Below are 20106 nucleotides of genomic sequence, written 5' to 3'. Positions count from 1 at the left end.
GGGAACCAGGCAGAGGGCCTTCTCGGTGGTGGCACCCACCCTGTGGAAAGCCCTCCCACCAGATGTCAAAGAGATAAACAACTACCTGACATTTAGAAGACATCTGAAGGCAGCCCTGTTCAGGGAAGTTTTTAATGTGTGACATTTTAAATGTATTTTTAATCTTTGTTGGAAGCTGCCCAGAGTGGCTGGAGAAACCCAGCCAGATGGGCAGGGTACAAATAATATATTATTATTATTATTATTATTATTATTATTATTATTATTATTAACATGTGGAGAGACAGCCTACATCATGGCTGCTGCTGTTTCTTTCCCTTGGCACCCATTTTGATTTCATAAAATCAATGTGATTTTATATTTTTAAAAAATACTTCAACAAACAGAGTGGAAGAACTCACTGCTTCAATACTTTTCCAACGCTGGAGCTTTTGAGGAACTCAGAGCTCTTATTTGACCAATTCCCACGGAAAGGCGAAGCACCAATAGCAGTTAGAAGTGATGCATATCTCCTCCTTCAGGCCATACAGTGGGACCATCAGCTGCTTCATTATTGATAGGAAGGCACCCCATTTTTTAAACAAAGCTCCCTCCAGTTGAACATACACACACTCAGGGTGTTTATTGTGGACTTGGTGCACTGCAAGTGCGTGCAACAGCCATGCAGTGCCGTCTTCGTCAAAACGTTACCCCATATTTAAGGAGAGGGGTGGGTGAGATGGCAAAGCGGGTGTTTCGCAAAGCTGTTAAAGGAAGCCGCCTTGTCCCTTGCTGAGCAGGAGATCCGCTTCCCCAAGATGGTGACCAATTGCTGCCGTTTCCTCTGCTACTTCTGCCGCATCAGCCGCCAGAACCAGCGCTCCATGTTCGACCACCTCAGCTACCTGCTGGAGAACAGTGGCATTGGGCTGGGTGAGCAAGGGCGCTTTGGAGCAGGGTTGGGGGAGTGCAGTGGGGTGCTGGGGTGTGGAGGAACACAGCAGATATCAGCTGTCCAAAGATGATGGGAATGGGCTTTTTCTGCGGTGGCTCCCCATTTGTGGAGTCTCCCCTGGCCCCTTCATTACATATCTTTAGGTCCCCGGCAGAAATGTTTCTCTTTAACCAGGTGTTTGGCTGATGAACATAAATGTAGAAATATTCTCACACGGGTGAAATTTGCTCCTCCGTTTGCATGTGTGTCTTGTGTCAAAACTGAAGGGCAAACCATTTTTTTGGTCCGCTTCCACTGTTCTGAGAAATTCTGATTTAATGCTTTGTTGTTGTTTAGTCGTGTCCGACTCTTCGTGCCCCATGGACCAGAGCACTCCTGTCTTCCACTGCCTCCCGCAGTTTGGTCAAACTCGTGCTGATTTAATGCTAGTTAAAACAAACTGAGAAAGCATAAGATGTCGCCCCGCAAATCCATCCATGCCTCTTTAGCAGGGGAGGATTAAACCCCGTTTTGAAAAATTAAACGGTTGAATTTTTTCAAAGTTGGAATTTTTTTTATTTTTGTCTCTAACACAGACCTACCCAAGTTGTGCCATTCCAGCTACAACTTCTGAGGGCAGTGACTCCTCTATCCCCTTTTGTCAGGCCCCTTGGCCCTTGAGTTCTGCCTGTTCTTACTGTTTGCTTTGCTCCTCTAGGCATGCGCGGATCCACACCCTTGGACGTGGCAGCTGCTTCTGTCATCGACAACAACGAGCTGGCTCTGGCCTTGCAAGAACAAGACCTGGAGAAGGTAACAGGCATGGCCAGAAAGTACCAAACAGGGGTGGGTGGGTGGGTGGGTGTAGAGTGTGGCTAAGGACCAGCTTTGGGTATTACAGCATACTGGCTACAAGAAGATTGCTCCCCTTCCCGAAATTAGCCCCTCTCCTTTCTCCCACCCCAAAACCATGATATTGCTGCCCTCCTGTCCATTTCCCTTAGCTCAGGGATCGCCAGCATCCTTGAGGTCTTCCTCTGCTGCCCACAAAGGCTTTCAACCCCGTCCCCATGAGGTGGTGAGGGTGGTTACCTTTTCTCCTGTGACAATATCATAGAGCTCAAATGGCAAGAGTGGCACTCTTTACCACTTCCTCTTTCCCCTCTATGTGCTTTTCTTTCTTTCTTTTTTTAAAGTAATATTTATTAAAAGTTTCAGGATTACAGAAAAGAAGAGAAAATAGGAAACAGCAGTACAGTACATAAAAAAAGGGGGGGAGAGAAAAAAATACATAAAAACCAATACAGCAATACAACAAAAGAAGAAAGAAAAAAGAAAACACAAATCCCATATTGCATATCTTTAACTTCCATTTGCTTGTTTCATTGACCTCCTCACACCTCCCTTTTTGTATTCTAGTTTAATTAGTTATTTCAGCAAATTCTTTCCATCTTTCTCAATTTTTATTGACTAATTTATCTTAACAATTTAACCTATTAATTAACTCAGCAAATCCTTCCCATCTTTCCCCATATTCTGTTATTCAATTTGCCTTGATTTATTTAACCTTATCTTACCGTAAAATACCTTAAAGCTTGAAACTTAATACTTATTTATACATTAACTCCTTACATCATTTCTACTAAAGCCAGCCCTCTATGTGCTTTTCAAGGTGAATGTGAATTCATTTTACCCAGACCACTTGGGAAAGTGAAGCATGTGTGCTCTTTCTTTCTGTCTCTCAGAGGGATAGGGGAGAGAAGAGATGAGAGGTGGTGGCACCCAATGCAGTGGTGCATAAATCCAAATGGGGCCTAAAAACATCGCCGACTTCCCCCTTATCGTTTATTATTTTCATCATTTATTAAATTTCTATACTGTACTAAGGGACGTGGGTGGTGCTGTGGGTTAAACCACAGCGCCTAGGACTTGCCGATCAGAAGGTTGGTGGCTCGAAACCCCGTGACGGGGTGAGCTCCCGTTTCTCGGTCCCTGCTCCTGCCAACCTAGCAGTTCGAAAGCACATCAAAGTGCAAGTAGATAAATAGGTACCGCTCTGGCAGGAAGGTAAACGGCATTTCCGTGCGCTGCTCTGGTTCGCCAGAAGCGGCTTAGTCATGCTGGCCACATGACCCGGAAGCTGTACGCCGGCTCCTTCGGCCAATAAAGCGAGATGAGCGCCGCAACCCCAGAGTCGGCCACGACTGGACCTAATGGTCAGGGGTCCCTTTACCTTTACCAATGCACTGCTCTTCATCCGAGAATGACAGGGCGATTTGCAATAAAAAAACTCCCAAAAATTGAATGCCAGAATAACAAGCAAAAACAATACCCCTCTCCGGTTTAAAAGGCCATGGATTGTTTAATTAGCCAAAGGCCTGGGAGAAGAAGCACATTTTTGCCTGGTGCCTAAAGATCTTGCAATGAAGGCACCTGGCGAGTCTCCTTGGGGAGAACATTCCACAAGTGGGGAGCCACTGCAGAAAAGGCCCATTCTTGTGTTGCTGCCCTCTGGACCTTTTGCAGAGGAAGCGCACAAAGAAGGGTGTGAGATTAAGATTGTAGGGTCCAGATCAGTTCATATGGGGAGCAGCAGTTCCCTTAGCTATTCGCTGCCTTCACAGCAGCAGCCTAGGCAGCCTTTTTGTCCAGTGGCGAGGGAGTAAACTCCTCTGCGGTTGCTTAGCAACTGCATCCCACCTCTCTTCCTTTCCTGGGCAGTGATGCTGGAGCTAGCTATTTAAAGGTCATAAATGACGCCAGGATCAATACACATCCTGTCCACTGTTGAATGCAGTTTGCCTCTGAATGCCAGAAATAGCAGAAGTACGGAGTGTTGGTTCTGCTTATATGAGCTTCTGGTTTGCCACTGTGAGAATAGGATGCTGGATGAGACGGGATTCAGCTAAAGGTCTCCTCTTCCGTTCTTCTTGCCTATTGATTTCATGAATGCAGAGCTGTCGCTCATGTGCAGTTACTTATTGTGTGGTTTGTGAGTCTTTTCAGTTACCGTATTTTTCGCTCTGTAGGGCGCACCAGACCATAGGGCGCACCTAAGTTTTGGGGAGGGAAATAAAGAAAAAATGGCTGGCTGTCTTGGCTTCCTCTTTAGCCACACACAACCTCTCCAGCCGGGAGAGGCTGCGCGCGGCTTCGTTTTTAGCTGCGGGGCTGCGGCGGAGGAAGCCCGAGCTTCCCCTGACCCCAGCCCCCAGAACAGGTCCGGGAGCGGCGGCAAGCGCTGGGGATAGCTGCCCGAAGCCTGCCAGGCTCTGAAAGCTTGCGGATAGCTGCCTGAAGCCGGGGTGCGCAGCGCTGCACTCCCCGGGCTTCGGGCTACAGGCTGCTATCCACAAGCCTTCGTAGCCCGGCAGGCACTCCCGCCGCACTCCGAAGGCTTGCAGATAGCTTCCTGAAGCCTGCATTCGCCCCATAGGACGCGTTTTTGGAGGGGGAAAAGTGCGCCCTATAGAGCGAAAAATACGGTAGTTATGAGCGTAGCCTTTTTTTCAGTCCAGGGAAATGAGGGTGAATTATCCCCTCTGAATCTGGTCCTCCACCATTTTGCTCCATCAGGGTGGATGCCCTGTGGATAAAGGCATGGAAGGACTGGAGCTTTGCCATCAAGCCTTGCACTCTCCCTTGCTTCCCCAGGTGGTGACGTACCTAGCCGGGGCCGGCCTCCAGAGCTGCCCCATGCTTCTCTCCAAGGGATACCCCGACATTGGCTGGAACCCCTGTGGAGGCGAGCGTTACCTCGACTTCCTGCGCTTCACTGTCTTCGTCAACGGTGAGCTTGGCGGTGGGCGGGCTCGTAACACTGGTGGTTACACAGATAATTCAGGGTCCAGAAGAGCAAGTCCACGCTTCATCACTTGCTCTAGGGGGAAGTCTGCCTTTCTTTGCCATCAGTGTCTTCAAAATGGCGGGTTCCCAGAATGGAGGAGTCGCTGCTAAATTTGGATTTTGTTGGTGTTGCACTGGAGCAGCATCTGGTAACCTGGAGCCCCCCAGATGTTTTAACATGATGACAGTTGTCCTCCAAAACATCTGGAAGGCACCAGGTTGGCAAAACCTGCACAGGACAGAGGTTGCTGCAGATTTCATTAGGTGGACCCGGGGTTAATTTTGGGGGGAAACAAGTGATTGACAATAGAGATGAGGCATGTTTATAACGCTTAGAACCCTGGCTAGCCAGTGGGCCACATCAGCCCCAACAGATGTGACAGACCAGCCTTTCTTTCCCCCTCCAATGTCCCTTCCAAGACTTCAACCAGATTCTGAGCTGGCACTGGGCACACCCCACATATTTCTAAACCTTGTGCCACAAACATAAGAAATACAGTGGTACCTCAGGTTACATACGCTTCAGGTTACAGACTCCGCTAACCCAGAAAAAGTACCTCGGGTTAAGAACTTTGCTTCAGGATGAGAACAGAAATCGTGCTCCGGCGGCGCGGCAGCAGCAGGAGGCCCCATTAGCTAAAGTGGTGCTTCAGGTTAAGAACGGACCTCCGGAACGAATTAAGTACTTAACCCGAGGTACCACTGTATAATCCTTACTTTGTGGAAGCAAGCCAAAGCTGAAATAACGAAGACAGTAGAGTTTCCACCAGGTGCTTCTGTGGCAAAAATATGTGGAACTAGGGGCTGATGCCTGCTTGCTTCGGTTACCAAGCCTACCTGTGCACCAACCCCTTTGCCAACCCCCCTTCCCTTACGACCCCCATCCCTTTACACCTCCCTTCCAGTTTGTCCAAACCTCCCCTCCCAGCTCTCCCCAACTCCCTCCCCTTCATCTCACCTCTCTAGGTGGCAATGCGAATTGCAACATGACGACAGCCTTACAATTTTATGTGTATATGCAGAAACCTTCCTCCCTGTCCCCGTTCATGCAACGTTCCCCCTTCTTCCCCGCAGGTGAGAGTGTGGAAGAGAACGCCAACGTGGTGGTTCGCTTGTTGATCCGGCGCCCTGAGTGTTTTGGCCCCGCCCTACGGGGTGAAGGTGGCAATGGGCTGCTGGCTGCCATTGAGGAGGCCATCCAGATCTCGCAGGATCCTGCCCGCGACGGGCCGACGGTCAAGAAAGATCGCCGCCGGGAGCTGTGCGTGAAGGGAGGACCGAGGGCGCTGTGCATGCTGACGGGGAGGGCAGGCTCATTGAGTAATTTGGGTGGGCAGGGCATAGAGTTAACAAACACATTCCAGGGACCCAGACCCCATCCTTGAACCAGAGGGTATGCAGCCCAGTTCATAGGAACATCGAAGCAGGCCCTATACTGAATCAGACCATTTTTGCATCTACCGTATTTTTCGCTCCATAAAATGCACTTTTTTTGCTCCATAAAATGTACCTATAAAGTAAGGGGAAGTGTGAGTGCGTCTTATGGAGTGAATTGCGCTGCGCAGAGAGGTAGAGCTGCGCAGCGCCCGTTCAGCGAAGCGGGAGGAGGAACAGAGACCCTTCTGTTCCTCCTCCCGCTTCGCTGAAGGGGCGCTGCGCAGCTCTCCTTATCTGCGCAGCGCCCCTTAAGCGACGCACCTGTCCTGCGAAGCCGGAGGAGGAACAGAAGGGTCTCCTTCTGTTCCTTCTCCAGCTTCGCTTGAAGGGGCGCTGCGCAGTTCTCCCTCTCTGCGCAGCACCTCTCCTGTGAAAGAGAGGTGCTGCGCAAAGAGGGTGAACTGCGCAGCACCCCTTCAGCGAGGCACCTGTCCTGGCTTCTGCCTTAGCCTCTTCCGGGCAGGGGGAGCCTTCATCCCGCTGCCCTGAAGAGGCTTGGTGCTGTTATCCCAGAACAGCCACACAGTATCCCAGAAGCCAGCCTCTTGCTGTTCTGGCTTCTGGGATTCAAAATTTTTCCCTTGTTTTCCTCCCTCCAAAACTAGGTGCGTCTTATCGTCTGCTGCGTCCTATAGAGCGAAAAATACGGTAGCTCAGTACTGCCTACACTGACTGGCAGTGGCAGTTTGGCCTGGGAACATTCCTAGCCTACCTGGAGATTGAGCATGGGACTTTTTGCATGCATAGTACATGCGCAGCCACTGAACTAAAGGTCTTAGCCTGGAGGTATATATGAAGCGGCCTTATGCCTGGTCCATCTGACTCTGTGTTGTCTACACTGACTGGCAGTGCTTCTCCAGGACATTCCCAGGGATTGAAGATGCCAGGGACATTCTGCCTGCAAACAGGTGGCAGCAGCACCACTGAGCTGCACCCCTTTCCAATTTAACAGCTCCTGTTAAACTGGGACGGGCTGGAAAGGATGGTGGAGGTGGAGGCAAAATTGTTCTGTTTCTCCAGGAACAGCAAGAGGAGCAGAGGCTCCCTTGTTGCTCAGCGCATTGAGCAGAGGAGCAGCATGTGACCTGCTCCAGCTTATCTCTCTTGTTGGAAAGGTGCCTTGCTAGCTTCACGGATCAGCTCTTAGCACACGTCAAATACTTGCCTGACAAATATCCGCCTTGGTAGCTCAGTCAGTAGAGCATGAGGCTCTTAATCTCAGAGTCGTGGGTTCGAGCCCCACGCTGGGCAAAAGATTCCTGAATTGTAGAGGGTTGGACTAGATGGGCCTTGTGGTCCCTCCCAATTCTACAATTCTATGAGTGTGTGACGCTTTCCCAGGTTCCCTCACTGCAGGCCTGAGTCCCTGCAGATGGCCGTTCCAAACAACCTTCCCACTCTTCTGCACATGCTCAGCATCAGTTTCTTTTTACCGTTGCCTTGCATGCTCCAAACATTACCAAAATGGGACTAGTCTCAAGAGTCAGACCCCCTGATTTCTTGGTAAAGGGTAAAGGGACCCCTGACCATTAGGTCCAGTCGTGGCCGACGCTGGGGTTGCGGCTCTCATCTCGCTTTATTGGCTGAGGGAGCCGGTGTACAGCTTCCGGGTCATGTGGCCAGCATGACTAAGCCGCTTCTGGCAAACCAGAGCAGCGCACAGAAACGCCGTTTAGCTTCCCGCCGGAGTGGTACCTATTTATCTACTTGCACTTTGACGTGCTTTAGAACTGCTAGGTTGGCAGGAGCAGGGACTGAGCAACAGGAGCTCACCCTGTTGCGGGGATTCGAACTGCCGACCTTCTGATCGGCAAGTCCTAGGCTCTGTGGTTTAACCCACAGCACCACCCGCATCCCCCTGATTTCTTAGCTCAAATCAAAAATTCCCTTCTCCGTTTCCCTCTCCACTTCACTTCCCCTCCGCCTTCAGGAGGACTGGAGCCTTGATCTGTTTGTGTGTGTGGTTTTTTTCAATGTAAAAGCTAAGAATTCGGGTTGTTGTCACTGCCACAATATTCAAAGCCAGGGGTAGGCAACCTAAGGCCCATGGGCCACAAACGGCCCATGGGGGTCATTTATCCGGCCCACGAGCCGCCCACCAACCGAACCACCCACTTGGTGAGTCCTGCGCACTGCGATAAACCGGCACAGCGCGGCACGAGGACTCGCTTCTGCGGTGCCAGAAATCGCGTCTGCGCAGATGCCGACGCCAGAAATCGCGCATGCGCAATCTGGCCCTCGGAGGGGTCTCCGCTGGAGTGAACTGGCCCAGGCGAGGTAAACCTTGCCGGCCCCTGTTCTAAGCTGATGGCCGTATTCTGCACTCTGCTGACATGGTGACCACTTGTCTGAGCTCTCAGGCTGCAACTTCATTTTCACACACACTTCGTGACAAGTATTCATTCCTTTTCCCTACTCTCACATTTGTTTGTTTGTTTGTTTAGGGGTAGGGCTTCATTATTTTGCCCCCCCCCATGCTCCCCACCTTCACTGCATGAATGGCTGATGATCCCTCTTCCCTTTTCCTACTCTCTCTCTCTCTCTCTCTTTTTCTCTCTCTACCAGATTTGGGGGAGAGGAATCCCACGAGGAGAACCGGGTGCATTTGGGCAACGCAATCATGTCCTTCTATGCCGCCCTCATCGATTTGCTGGGGCGCTGCGCCCCTGAGATGCATGTAAGCAGCACCGCTCCACTCCCTTCACTGTCTGCAATGCTAGAGATAGCCCACTTCAACCCCCCAAAACTCCCCCCACAACATTTCACCTTGCACTGATCCCCCCCACCCTCCAGCACAGTCCTCAACCCACCCACCCCCAAGCATCCTTTCTTCCAAAGTGGGCATTGGATCAGGTCCCTAACCCACTGGCTCCTCCTCACGCCTTGCCTCCTTCTATCCAAACAGCTCATCCAGGCCGGAAAAGGCGAAGCCCTCAGAATCAGGGCCATCTTGCGTTCCTTGGTGCCCCTGGAGGATCTTGTGGGGGTCATAAGTCTACCTCTGCAGATCCCATCATTTGGCAAAGGTACGGTGGCCGGGCCGGACCTTTCCTGGTCCCGAGAACCTTCCGGGCCCTTCCGGAACCTTCCATGTGCACTTGCTGCTCCTTCCTCGTGTCTGCTTTGCTTTCCCCACCCCAACCGGCTTCCAGAAGCCTGGCTTACTCTCCTCCACCTGCTAATGTTCTTCTCTTGCCCGTGCGTAGACGGCAGCGTTGTCGAGCCCAAGATGTCTGCGAGCTTTGTGCCTGACCACAAGGCACCCATGGTGTTGTTCCTGGACCGGGTCTACGGAATCGACAACCAGGACTTCCTTCTCAGCGTGCTGGAGGTGGGCTTCTTGCCGGACATGAGAGCTGCCGCCTCATTGGACACGGTGAGTGCTGGGATAGGAAGGGATGAATACTATTGGCGGGGAATCACATGAGGGGGAGATTGCTGCTCGGGGGCTTCCCATTGGGGCATCTGACTGGGCACTATGAAATCAGGATGCTGGACTTTGTTTGTGTTATGTACTGAAGCAGTGGCGTAGCGTGGGTTGTCAGCACCCGGGGCAAGGCAAGTAATTTGCCCCCCCCCCCCGCTGCACTGTCCCTCCCCCAGATAGTCCCTCGCGCTCTCTCCGCACTGCACCGCACGCCTGGCACCCTCCCCTCCACAGTGGGCAGCGACCCGGCGGCTCGGATCGCCAGCACTGCAGTGAGAGAGAGTGAGTGAGCCAGGTAGGGGCAGAGAGCTGCGAGTGCGAGCGCCCCCCCCCCCAGATGTTGCGCCCGGTGCGGCCGGGCCCCCCTGCACCCCCCACGCTACGCCACTGTACTGAAGTTCTCACCCTGGGCCAGCAGGGGGATACTGTAGATAGTTATGCAAATAAGGGATCGAAAGTGACGTTCAGTGATTGGATAGTTTTAGAAAATTGTTACAGTTACGTTGTACTGGAGCTCTATATAAGCAGGCTGACTGAGCCCTTCAGTTCAGTTCTGTTCTGGCCTGTGAATAAACAAGAGCTGTTTGAAGAATCGCTGTGTCGTCTGATATGTTCACCCACAACTTAACAGTTTGTTTGTTTGTTTGTTTGTTTGAGTGATTATAAATTAATATACCACTTGATTGTCCAAAATCAACAACCTCAAGGAAATCCCAATGAAAGAACAATGGCAAGAAAAATGTATGAGTTATGCAGAATTGGCAAAGTTGACACATAAATTATGTGAGAAGGATAATCATGGCTTCAAGGAAGATTAGGAACTTTTTACAAATTACTTTAAAAAAAAACCAAAATGACTTGGACTCCTTTTGAATAAACATCCACAAATTTATTAATAGAATAAATGATAGATAAGGCAATGATGTGTACAATTTTTAACATGCGGATAATAATATGTGCAAATAAATCAGAGAGGGGAGCTGAGGGAAGTCTCAGGTGGGGGGGAGAGGGAGGGATGGGGAGGAATAAAAAGGGGGGAAATAATGTAATTGATTATTTGGACTAATAATTTGTTCTGTTGAAATTGCTTAATAAAAAAATATTTTTAGAAACAAAACAAAAGCAACAACCTCAAAGAGGCTTACGAAAAGAATAATACAGTGGAATTATTAAAAACAACCATGGGAGGAGGGTTGTGGGTTGGCTGGTTGGTTTTGTTAATGCTTTTATTGTATATTTTGTGTTCTTATTTTGTGTTTTCATGCTGTGGACCTCCCTGAAGGGCGGTGGTATACAAACTTAACAAATAAACCAAATGGAACAAAAGGAATTTAAAACATTCAAAAAATGATTGCCACCCAGGACAAGATAAAAACCAGGTTTAAAACGTATGTCAGTATTCCACATGTCTGGGTTGGCTTGCCTAAAGAAAAAAATTTTTAGCGAATTTTATCAAATCCACCACAGATGAAAACAAATTTAGTACAATTTTTCCAGAAATTGGCTTCCCACACTCCGTTTTCGGTGTGCCCATAATTTCCTTTTCTTTCTGCATTGTTTCCCAATCATTTCTAATTCACATTCCATTCCCTAGATCACAATCATTTCTTTGTTAAATTTAACTTATTATCCCTTAACATCACCTACCCACTTGACAAATCCTGCATGTACAATATTCTAACACTTCCGATATATACAAGTGAGGTGATCAAGTTGTCAGTCTGCAATAAAACAATAATTGCTGTTTATAAATTTCCTTTCCTTCTTTCTGCGTGTATGAAAACCTAATAGTTCACTTCTGCTATATGTTTCCCCTTTACTGCTTAACTGCAGAGTCCACTTTGTCCAAATATCTTCCCCAGCAGGGTTCTTCTCATGTTCTGTGGTCTTCCCTTCTGATGGCCCTGTCATTGAAATCCTACTCAATATTGATCCGGAGTAGAACTCCAATGTATAGTTAGCAGAGTAAAAACTTAAACATGTTGCAGGATTCCCAAACAGTAGACCAGAGGCAATTATATTTCATCCCGCTCCAAGAACCCTCCTGAAATAATTAGAATAGGAAAGATCTCTACAAATCAGATGTCTACATGATCTTTATTGAATTTTTAGTTACATACTGTACATACACATACATTATATTTCACGTTTGTTCTTGCTTTCCCGAGCTGACTTCCCTCCTTCATTCTTCTGGCTTTTTTGTGTCCTCTTTGACTTTTCACATTGTCTTTGTCCATTTTCCATAAGATTGTTCTTCTTCATTTTTTCCATTAAATGTCCGTAAACAAACAAATCTTTCTATATATACAAATTCTTGCTGTCTGTCTATATTCATTTACAAATATTGTTCAATAATAATCCTAATATTCATTTTTAATTCATTTTGATATTATTATCCAGTAAATTTCTTGTATTTTCCCATTATGAGATATTATTTTAATTCTACTGGTTTCCCTATTTCACATCATCTCTCTATATAACATAAATTTTCCCCATTCTTTTTGATAGGTTTCATCCCCCTGATGTCGAATTTTTGCTGTTAATTTGGCTATTTCTGCATACTCCATAACCTTGTACTGCCATTCTTCTATTGTAGGCAATTTTTGCTGTTTCCATACCTGAGCCAGCAATAACCTCGCCGCCGTTTTTGTGTATAAGAACAGTTTATGGTCATTCTTGTCAATGCCTTCTCCCACCATTCCCAACAGGAATGACTCTGGTTTTTTCAAAAACATATACCGTATCTTTCGCTCTATAAGACGCACCAGACCATAAGATGCACTTAGTTTTTGGAGAAGGAAAACAAGGGGAAAAAATACTCTGAATCCCAGAACCCAGAACAGCAAGAGGGATCGCTGCACAGCATAAGCAGCGATCCCTCTTGCTGTTCTGGCTTCTGGGATAGCTGCACAGCCTGCATACGCTCCATAAGACGCATACACATTTCCCCTTACTTTTTAGGAGGCAAAAAGTAAGTCTTATAGAGCAAAAAATACGGTACTTAAAAATCTTCTTTATATATAACGAAATCAGATCAATATTTTCTGCACTAAGAAATGCAAACTGACAGGCCTTTCTCATCTCCCACGCTTCTGACCTTTTCCTTTCTCCCACCGCAGGCTGCCTTCAGCACCACGGAGATGGCCCTGGCCATGAATCGCTACCTGTGCTTGGCAGTGCTACCGCTCATCACCAAGTGTGCCCCGCTCTTCGCCGGCACTGAGCACCGGGCCATCATGGTGGACTCCATGCTGCACACCATCTACCGGCTGTCACGGGGGCGCTCCCTCACCAAAGCGCAGCGTGACGTCATTGAAGAGTGCCTCATGGCGCTCTGCAGGTATTGAGGAGGGGCCCTAATCTCAGGGTAGACCTTTTATGCCCTGGGTTACCGGAAGCACTGCCTTCACGTCCTTGGGGGTCCTTCTTGAATGCTCACCCTTAAGATCAGTTAGGTAAGGTAAAGGTAAAGGGACCCCTGACCATTAGGTCCAGTTGTGACCGACTCTGGGGTTGCGGCGCTCATCTCGCTTTACTGGCCAGCATGACTAAACCGCTTCTGGCGAACCAGAGCAGCGCACGGAAACCCCGTTTACCTTCCCACCGGAGGGGTACCTATTTATCTACTTGCACTTTGACGTGCTTTCGAACTGCTAGGTTGGCAGGAGCAGGGACTGAGTAACAAGAGCTCACCCCATTGCGGGGATTTGAACCGCCGACCTTCTGATCGGCAAGTCCTAGGCTCTGTGATTTAACCCACAGCGCCACCCGCATCCCAAGATCAGTTAGGTAGGTGAGTGCAAATGATGATGGGGACTTCTCGGAGTGGCCCCAAAACTATGGAGCACCATTCCAACAAGTGAACAACTTGCCTCTTCGACTCTGGAAGCTGGGCAGGCCTTGAATTCCTTCTTCGTCATGGCTGCTTCTTGTATTAATCTGCACACATCTGTTCTGTTCTCGCATGACCCTGGGGTTAGTCTCCCCTTCCTTGGGGAATGAGACTGGGGATTCAGATTGGGAGGAGGAATTCAGAGGAGGAAGCACTTGCACAAGAGGAGCTCACAGAGCCAGTGCAGTGTAGTGGTTAAGAGCGGTTGACTCATAATCTGGTGAACCGTGTTCGATTCCCCGCTCCTCCACATGCAGCTGCTGGGTGACCTTGGGCTAGTCACACTTCTCTGAAGTCTCTCAGCCTCACTCACCTCACAGTGTGTTTGTTGTGGGGAAGGGAAAGGAGGTTGTGAGCCACTTTGAGACTCCTTCGGGTAGTGATAAAGCGGGATATCAAATCCAAACTCCTCCTCCTTCTACCCCTTCGGCCCGTTGCATTGCGACAGCTGGAGAAATTGTACACGACAGCTGGAGAAAGCTGTCCCCCTTTAAAAAAGAGAGACAGAAAATTGGGGAAAAAATGAGACAGAGCTGGTGTATAAAGCTTGGTCTGAGAGTGACTTGTTGAAGCAACATCTAAGCTTCACTCTCACTCATTTTTCAAGGTGAGCCCTATATAGAGCTTTTCCAGGGTACTTTTGTCCTGATTTGCCTCTGCTCACATCAGGACCTGTTGTGACTATTTCTCTCTCTCCTTCCCATGCTATAGTTCTGTCTCTCTGCCTCTATATATGCTCTAACTGCATCTGGATCTATATGGCCTTTATATCTATCTGGCTAGCCACAGCTGATGTTCCTTCTGAGGACGGTTGGTCCCTCCATACAAAGACAGTGGTACCTCTGGATGCAAACAGGATCCGTTCCGGAGCCCCGTTCGCATCCTGAAGTGAACACAACCCGTGTCCGTGCATCTGTGTGTGCGGGTCGCGATTTGCCACTTCCGCGCATGCGCGTGACGTCATTTTGAGCGTCTGTGCATGTGCGAGCGGCGAAACCCGGAATTAACGCGTTCCGTTACCTCCGGGTCGCCACGGAGCGCAACCCGAAAATGCTTAACCCGAAGCTACTTCAACCCGAGGTATGACTGTACACTTAAGAGGTTGACCAGGTGTCAGAACCATCATTCCTCTAAGCCTCCCTACCCCTGCTCCTTAATATTTTTGGTCCCCCAAACACAGAATTTCATTGCGGGCTACTTTTCCAGGTATATCAGGCCCTCCATGCTCCAGCATCTCCTGCGCCGGCTGGTATTTGATGTGCCCATCCTCAATGAGTTTGCAAAGATGTCTCTGAAGGTGAGCAGTGCATGTGGGGGGGGGGATGTTTTCATATGGAACACACCAGGCTGTCTGCAGCAGCTTTTGCCAACCTGGTGCCTTCCAGGTGTTTTGGACTACAACTCCCATCAGCCCCAGCTAGCATGGCTGCGCTGGTTTGAACCAATGGGACTTGTAGTCTAAAACTTTGGGAGGGCACCAGGTAGGCAAGGTCTGGTCTGGAGGATGAAGGAAATTGTGTTCTTGACGGGAAGCCCCTCTCCCTGCTGACTCCTTTGCTCCACCCTGCCCAGCTCCTGACCAATCATTACGAGCGTTGCTGGAAGTACTACTGCCTTCCCACTGGCTGGGCCAACTATGGGGTCACCTCTGAGGAGGAGCTTCACCTGACCCGGAAGCTCTTCTGGGGCATTTTTGAGTCTCTGTCCCACAAGGTAAGCAGTTGTACCTAACTTTGATCTTAAGTAGGATCCATTGGGTCAGCCTGGGAATTGGGCGATGAAGTGTTTTGCGGTAAAATAAGACACAATATAAAATGCAGAAAATTACACACCACACCAAACAAAGCCATTTCTATGATGGTACGATGAAGGTAATGCGGGGGACACAGTGGTCTAAACCACTGAGCCTGATGGTACGATGATTATTAAAGGTGGCGCTGTAGTCTAAACTACTGAGCCTTTTGGGCTTGCCGATCAGAAGGTCGGCGGTTCGAATCCATGCAACAGTGGTGAGCTCCCATTGCTCTGTCCCAGCTCCTGCCTACCTAGCAGTTCAAAAGCACACCAGTGCAAGTAGATAAATAGGTACCACTGCGGTGGGAAGGTAAAAGGCATTTCCATGCGCTCTGGTTTCTGATACAGTGTTCCATTGCTCCAAAAGCAGTTTAGTCCTGCTGGCCACATGACCTGGAAAGCTGTCTGCAGACAAACGCTGCTCCCTCGGCCTGAAAGCGAGATGAGCGCTGCAACCCCATAGTCGCCTTTGACTGGACTTAACCGTCCAGGGGTCCTTTACCTTTTTTACCTTATGATGATTATTCCATAAAATGACAGAGGGAGCCTGGTCCCAAGCTGTATATGGCCTTATATACCAATAATAAAATATTTAAAGTGTCTTCCCATGCCCTACTATGTGACCAGCCTTCTGGCTGACTGGCTTAAGCATCTAGCCTTCTTGACTTGGCCTCTGACCTTTGGCTTCCAGCTGATCTGTCTCCCTTTTTCCTGGCTGCCCTTGGCTATGAGTGTCTGTCAGCAGAGGTTACAGCCAAGGGCAACTCAGTCGGGAGGGTGGGGATAATAATAATAATAATAATTAATAATAATAATAATAATAATTTGTACCCCGCCAATCTGGCTGGGTTTCCCCAGCCACTCTGGGCGGCTTCCAACAAAGATGAAAAATACACTAAAATGTCACATATTAAAAACTTCCCTGAACAGGGCTGCCTTCAGATGTCTTCTGAATGTCAGGTAGTTGTTTATCGCTTTGACATCTGATGGGAGGGTGTTCCACAGGGCGGGCACCACTACCGAGGAGGCCCTCTGCCTGGTTCCCCGTAACTTGGCCTCTCGCAGTGAGGGAACCGCCAGAAGGCCCTCGGAGCTGGACCTCAGTGTCCAGGCAGAACGACGGGGGTGGAGACGCTCCTTCAGATATACTGGACCGAGGCCATTTAGGGCTTTAAAGGTCAGCACCAACACTTTGAATTGTGCTCGGAAACGTACTGGGAGCCAATGTAGGTCTTTCAAGACCGGTGTTATATGGTCTCGGCGGCTGCTCCCAGTCACCAGTCATCCTGGGGAATGGCCAGGAATGTGGGTCTTCTTCTTTTCTGTCTGCCACTTCACCCACTGTTGCTTCTCTCCTTCATGGTGCCCAGAAATTTGACCCTGACCTGTATAAGCTTGCCATGCCCTGCCTGTGTGCCATTGCGGGGGCTCTCCCTCCTGACTACGTGGATGCCAGCTACTCATCCAAGACAGAGAAGAAGGCGTCTGTGGATGCTGAGGGCAACTTCGACCCCAAGCCTGTGGAGACCCTCAAGTGAGTGATGTTTAAGTAATAATAATAATAATAGTAATAATAATTTATTATTTATACTCCACCCATCTGGCTGGGTTTCCCCAGCCACTCTGGGCGGCTTCCAAAACCATTTTTAAAATACAGTAATGCATCAAATATTAAAAGCTTCCCTAAACAGGGCTGCCTTCAGATGTCGCCTAAAAGTCTGGTAGTTGTTTTTCTCTTTGACATCTGGTGGGAGTGCGTTCCACAGGGCGGGTGCCACTACCGAGAAGGCCCTCTGCCTGGTTCCCTGTAGCTTGGCTTCTTGCAATGAGGGAACCGCCAGAAGGCCCTTGGCACTGGACCTCAGCGTCCGCGCAGAACGATGGGGGTGGAGACTCTCCTTCTCAGTGCAGAAGGACGCACGTGGCATAGTGGTTAGGATGCCGATATCAAATCCCCCTTTGGCCGCGAAGCTCACGCTAGTCATCATCTCTCAGGCCTGACCTACCTCACAGGGCTGTTGTGAGGAGCAAAACGGGGAGGACATGTACACCACTTGTAGCTCCTTGAAGGAAAGGCAGGAGATCTGTGTAATAAAGATAAACGTAAACGTTAGCAGGCCTGCTGAGGTAATGCCAGTGAAGGGATAGACAATGAACCTTTAGGGGAAGATTGAAAGAGGGGAAGAGGGATTTAGCCTTTCTGTCAGGAGCTCGTTCTACACTCGAGTAGGATCCTGGTAGAGACACATGCCCGACTGACATGTTCTCTCCCTCCTGGTCGATCGTTCAAAAGCTTTCTTCAGCCCGAACATCACAGCGACCGAAGCCAACAGACACCAGCACACTTAGGGATCCACAGAGTCTGTGCAGTTCGCGTGACAGACCTCAGCATTTTGGCTAATCTACTTAATTTACATATAAACACACATGGAGCACTGCAACATGGCTCCCTCTCTCTCTAGCATCAGACAGCAAAGAGAAAAAGAACAAAGGACAATAGTCCCACTTCACGGAACACAGTAACACAATCATCCTGTCTCCGTCACTTCCCACTCTGTGGAGTCAAAACATATACCGACATGTGATAGACAAAAATCCCATGACTGCAATCATGGAGCAGGAATTCTAACACTTTCTGCTCCCTGCTAAAAACGCCCTCCAACTTCTTCAGTATTTCCTTCCTCTCCTGAATTTATTCCAGCCTGTAGAATCCAGCGCTGAGAGTGGGCGGGAATAATTAAACATTGCAGGCCCGGGTATGGGCACTGCTCCTGCCTGTCACTTCTCCCCTGTAACTGCCCAGCCTCGCATCTGATCAAAACGTTCTTTCTTGCAGCGTCATCATTCCTGAGAGGCTGGACTCTTTCATCAACAAATATGCTGAGTATACCCATGAGAAGTGGGCCTTTGACAAGGTAAGGAGCCTCCACGTGACCCTACACACGCACACACCTTCCAAGCTCCAGGAAGATGAGGATATGACACCATTTGATCTCCCACTTGCAGATTCAGAATAACTGGTCGTTTGGGGAGGTGGTCGATGAAGAGGCTAAGACGAACCCCATGCTGCGCCCTTACAAAACGTTCTCGGAAAAGGTAAATATTGCACCAGTGGCGTAGCGTGGGTTGTCAGCACCCGGGGCAAGGCAAGTAATTTGCGCCCCCTAACCCGTGGATTTGCACCCCCTAACCCGTGGTTTTGCGCCCCCTAACCCGTGGATTTGCGCCCCCTAACCCCCAGATGTTGCGCCCGGTGCAGCCGGCCCCCCCTGCACCCCCCACGCTACGCCACTGAATTGCACCCTGTAGAAGCCGGGTAGAACCTTTTGACTCCCGAGTCCAGCTGCAAGATAAAGGCAAATGTCGCAGAATTCTGGCGCTTGACAGACCAACTGAATCTGAAATTTAGAATTTCAGACCAAAAGGAAATGCATCTTAAAAATAGGATGTTGGCACTGTCCATCAGACTAAACCTTCTTGGGGGGGGGGGAAGCATTTTAAAGCAGAAATAATTATTCAGGTAGCAGATGAATATTTTGTATCATTAAAATGTCAGGAATCCAGCTGGTTACAAGATTAGGAATGTTATAACACTTCCAAATGAAGAAATGAAAATTGGATTTCTTGCTTGCAGATATATATTTTTAATGTATTTTTATTAAAGATTTTCTTGGTTTACAAAGGTATGTGCAATGTCTCTTTTCAAGTTACATTTTTTACAGATCAGTTTCATTAGTGTTACATTAGGAAGAAAAGGGGGAAAGAGGTGGAGGGGGGAATGGTGAGTGGGGGTGGAGATTTGACTTAGAAATATTCAGTTGGCTATCAATCACCTTGTTAGAGAGCTCTCCTCTTATGTGGCCAAACTGGACCATAATAGGAACGGCTTGAGGAACGGCTAAGGGAGCTGGGCATGTTTAGCCTGGAGAAGAGGAGGTTAAGGGGTGATATGATAGCCATGTTCAAATATATAAAAGGATGTCACATAGAGGAGGGAGAAAGGTTGTTTTCTGCTACTCCAGAGAAGCGGACACGGAGCAATGGATCCAAACTACAAGAAAGAAGATTCCACCTCAACATTAGGAAGAACTTCCTGACAGTAAGAGCTGTTTGACAGTGGAATTTGCTGCCAAGGGGTGTGGTGGAGTCTCCTTCTTTGGAGGTCTTTAAGCAGAGGCTTGACAACCATATGTCAGGAGTGCTCTGATGGTGTTTCCTGCTTGGCAGGGGGTTGGACTCAATGGCCCTTGTGGTCTCTTCCAACTCTAGGATTCTATGATTCTAGTCTTCTCAGGATGTAATGGGGCACCACAGCTTACCGTATTTACTCAAGTCTAATGCGCCATCGAATCTAACGCGCACCTTAATTTTCGCAACCTAATTTGGCCAAAAAAAGGTGAGCAGTAGATTTGAGTAAATGCGGTGATTCTTCGCCATAGTCCTTTCTCTCCTTCTCTGTCCAAAATTTAACATCACTTTTCCCTTTCTGTAGGATAAGGAAATTTACCGCTGGCCCATCAAGGAGTCTCTGAAGGCCATGATCGCTTGGGAGTGGACTGTTGAGAAGGCCCGGGAGGGTGAAGAGGAGAAGACTGAGAAGAAAAAGACCCGCAAGATCTCACAAACAACCCAGGTTTGTCCCGATGTGTCTTAGGAGGAGAAAGAACATCTGGGGGTTGGAACTAAGGGGAAATAGTACATGTTGCTTGCCCTAGATGCTTTTTTAAAAAATGAGAAGCCCTTTGGGAGGCCACAATTTTGAGAGGGTTGTGTGGGTTCTTAACCCCCTTTCCTATT

General features: G+C 48.8%; 1 protein-coding gene across 5 annotated transcripts in view; it reads left to right on the top strand.

The window, feature by feature from the left end:
• The window catches only part of RYR1 (ryanodine receptor 1), a 225696-nt gene that overhangs the window by 117168 nt on the left and 88422 nt on the right, over positions 1–20106 (top strand). For all 5 annotated transcript variants that reach the window (XM_083454661.1, XM_083454659.1, XM_083454660.1 and 2 more), the window contains exons 41-54: positions 780–912; positions 1632–1726; positions 4568–4703; positions 5834–6020; positions 8762–8873; positions 9102–9222; positions 9403–9572; positions 12743–12963; positions 14722–14812; positions 15088–15228; positions 16680–16843; positions 18146–18224; positions 18316–18405; positions 19802–19942. In XM_083454661.1, coding sequence (XP_083310787.1) covers positions 780–912; positions 1632–1726; positions 4568–4703; positions 5834–6020; positions 8762–8873; positions 9102–9222; positions 9403–9572; positions 12743–12963; positions 14722–14812; positions 15088–15228; positions 16680–16843; positions 18146–18224; positions 18316–18405; positions 19802–19942 — 1881 coding nt within the window. The remainder of the gene's footprint in view (positions 1–779; positions 913–1631; positions 1727–4567; positions 4704–5833; positions 6021–8761; positions 8874–9101; positions 9223–9402; positions 9573–12742; positions 12964–14721; positions 14813–15087; positions 15229–16679; positions 16844–18145; positions 18225–18315; positions 18406–19801; positions 19943–20106) is intronic.

Source organism: Podarcis tiliguerta, assembly GCF_965153285.1.
Source record: "Podarcis tiliguerta genome assembly, chromosome: 8".
NCBI classification, from domain to species: Eukaryota; Metazoa; Chordata; class Lepidosauria; order Squamata; family Lacertidae; genus Podarcis; species Podarcis tiliguerta.
This window is presented reverse-complemented; position numbering and strand designations above follow the sequence as displayed.